This window comes from Lolium rigidum, chromosome 4 (genome assembly GCF_022539505.1).
Source record: "Lolium rigidum isolate FL_2022 chromosome 4, APGP_CSIRO_Lrig_0.1, whole genome shotgun sequence".
In the NCBI taxonomy this organism is placed as follows: Eukaryota; Viridiplantae; Streptophyta; class Magnoliopsida; order Poales; family Poaceae; genus Lolium; species Lolium rigidum.
Window position 1 is genome coordinate 13723 of NC_061511.1, and position 3203 is coordinate 16925.

General features: G+C 47.6%; 1 protein-coding gene across 1 annotated transcript; it reads left to right on the top strand.

Moving 5' to 3' along the window:
- Window positions 1-938: 938 nt before the first annotated feature.
- Window positions 939-1259, top strand: LOC124705907 (non-specific lipid-transfer protein 2P-like). The gene has a single exon (XM_047237592.1). It carries the CDS (start codon window positions 939-941, stop codon window positions 1257-1259), a length of 321 nt encoding a protein of 106 aa, XP_047093548.1.
- The last annotated feature ends 1944 nt before the right edge of the window (window positions 1260-3203 follow it).

The window sequence follows — 3203 nt, forward strand, 5'->3', positions numbered from 1 at the left end:
AACCATACTTTTCGTTCAACCCTGAGAATATCGCTATTGTAGACCAAATCGGATAAAATTAAATGGTCAAAACTTGATTAATCGTCATGCAAATATCCATGGTATATCGAACGATGTAGTGGCTAGTCCTTCCATAGTTCCCAGCACTTTCAGCAAATATCCATGGTAGAAGACCAAGATTTCCAGTTCAATGCCCTCTGGAAAAAGAAATTACCACTAAAACAAACTTTGAGTTGAGTTCCACCACTCATTTAAATTTTTGGCGAATTCGAACCAAGCACCATGGTGATAGCACGGATTAAACTAACCACGGAGACGCCGCCTTCTTTGCATACATCTTAGGGTAAAATTACATTTCTCCAATTTGGAAAAAAATGAATTCAAAATTCATTTGAAATTTCTCCGATAGTAAAAGACCGAGATTCCGTCGAAGCCAGAGTTACCGGTGCCCTGTGGCAAATTGAAAAAAAAAACTGACCGATGAAAAAACAAAACTTAGTCCAGTACACGCGAGCTAAACATCCAGCCAGCCATACTACTTCATGAGGATTAATTGTGCTTAGCGAACCGTCCGAAATCACAGGGTGTACTGTAGCCGTAGCTAGTTGTCCATGGATACCCAATTCTTCTCATCAACTCTACAACTTAATTGCCCACATTAACATCCCGTAGTAAAAAATGGCACCATATCAATAGCTGCCAAAGAATTTGCTGGCGCGAAGCACGCGTGAGGTGCGCGTATGCCCAAGACTCCAGTTCAGCAACGCCAGTGCATGCAAAACTACACGACTCACGCAGCACGCATTGCCTCGCGCCCGCTCTCCCGGCCTATAAATACGAGCAACGCCCTTCGCATCTCAGTGTGCCACCAATTGCAGTCGCATCCATCTCAGAGTCACACTCGAGTCTTGATCTCGACGATTTCTTTGCAGAAGACAATGGCTAGGGCGGTGGCGATGTGCGCGGTGGTGACGGTGGTGGTGGCGGTGATGATGGTGACGCTATCGCCGGCGGCGGCGGCGAGGACGATGGCGTCCGCGGCGGACCAGGAGTGCGACGTGGGGAAGCTGATCGACTGCGGGCCGGCGATCATCGGCGGGACGCCGCCGTCGGACTCGTGCTGCTCGAACCTCAAGGCGCAGAAAGGGTGCTTCTGCCAGTACGCGAAGGACCCGAACTACTCCGACTACATCAACAGCCCCAACGCCCGCAAGACTCTTGACTCCTGCGGCATCACCCTCCCCACCTGTCCGCAGTAGAAACATGGTGTGTAGATACATTACACATACTGCGTGCTATTGTATCTCTCTGTGCGAATAAAAATATTGTTTGCGCGGGTGTGTGTTGATCGATTATGTCGCTTAATTTACATGACTGCGTGCGTTTGAGGCTTAATTTACATGGTGGGAAGTAAAAAGGATTATTGTCATGCATATATTACTAGCCTTGTTAAGTAACAAAGCGGTATTATGCAAAGCTTTATTTATTGAGGGATGCTCCGGTGCTCCCCCCTAAGCGAAGTTGAGGGGTCATATTGAGTTTTTTTTTTTAAAGCGTTGGGCTAGCCCGAACCCATATCCAGCCCGTGTATACCCATATGTATGGATACGGTATATGTACGTGACGTTTAAAAAAAAAAGGTGATCACGTGAGCAGTTAATTAAGATCTAATCCGCTTAAAACTCGCCGATCGTCGTGCATGTGTCTTCTGTTGCCGCGATCGTCGTGAGAAGAAGTTGTACTCCTCCGTCGTCGGAAACCCTAGCGCGAACACGAGTTGGTGGTGGTAGGGTTGATCTTCCTCTCGGGAGGGATCGATCTGCCGCCGGCGCGCCGGCCGTCTCCGCCGTCGTGCACGTCCCCTTCTGTTGCCGCGATCGCCGTGAGCATTTTACTCCTAGTTGGAACCCTAGCGCGAGCCCGACGCATCAACCGAGCTGGTGGGGGTAGGGTTCCTCTTCCTCCCGGGTGGGATCTGCCGCTGGCGCGCCGGCCGTCTCCGCCGTCGCCGTTGATCGCTCCAACCAGATAAGTGTTGGCGAGCGCGGCAAGGGTTAGGGCCGGCTCCTCTTGCCCTTGAGCGTGGCCTAGCGGCTTCTTCCTCCTCGGACGCATCGATCGAGCCCTGTGGTGGGTGTAGGTTTACTCCGGCCGGGGCATCGATCGATTGGTAGGTACGTACATGATAACTCACCTCTTGTTGGGTCATTTTAAATTGTGAAAGAATTTGATGCGGATGTACTGAATTTGAGATTTTTGTTGTAGCTAGGAAATGGATGAGACGATGTCTGTTGTTTGTGAGGTAGAGAATGTTCCGGGAATTGGAGTTCATGGAGATGAGTCAGATAATTCTAGAACGGGGCTTGGTAATGAATCTTTGTCAGGGAGGGAGAATATTTTCGTTGGTTCAAGGTCAGATAATTCCATGAGCTCAGAGCATGGGATGGAAGCAATTATTAATGTAAGTGTATTTGATATATTCAATTTTTTTCATGGAAAGCAAATGCAGAAGGATAAATGTTTTAACATTGTCATGTTATCATTGAATATGTAGATGGACGACATTGACAATGATTATGAGAGAGATATTAGTGATGATGTTGAGTTGGATGAAAACAGCAATGAGGTACATGTAGTGTAATTGTTATTTGATATGCAATGAAATGAGATTACCATTACAAAGTGGGAAACAGTAATGAGGTACATTTACTTGTTGTCTTAAATTTTTGCAGGAAATATTTGGACTTGAAAATGTGTATGACTATTATGGTGAATCCGACATGGAGAATTGTTTTTATGATGAGTCAGTAGTTGATACGTCTCCGACGTATCGATAATTTCTTATGTTCTATGCCATATTATTGATGATACCTACATGTTTTATGCACACTTTATGTCATATTCGTGCATTTTCTGGAACTAACCTATTAACAAGATGCCGAAGTGTCAGTTCCTGTTTTCTGCTGTTTTTGGTTTGAGAAATCCTAGTAACGAAATATTCTCGGAATTGGACGAAACGAAGACCCAGGGGCCTATTTTTCCACGGAGCTTCCAGAAGACCGAAGAACATACGAAGTGGGGCCACGAGGTGGCCAAACCACATGGCGGCGCGGCCGGGGGGCCCGCGCCGCCCGTGGTGTGGGCCCCTCGTCCGGCCCCCGACTCTGCCCTTCCGCCTACTTAAAGCCTCCGTCGCGAAACCC

Coding starts and splice junctions, on each gene's coding strand:
- LOC124705907 (XM_047237592.1), top strand. CDS start 939: ATGGCTAGGGCGGTGGCGATGTGCGCGGTGGTGACGGTGGTGGTGGCG.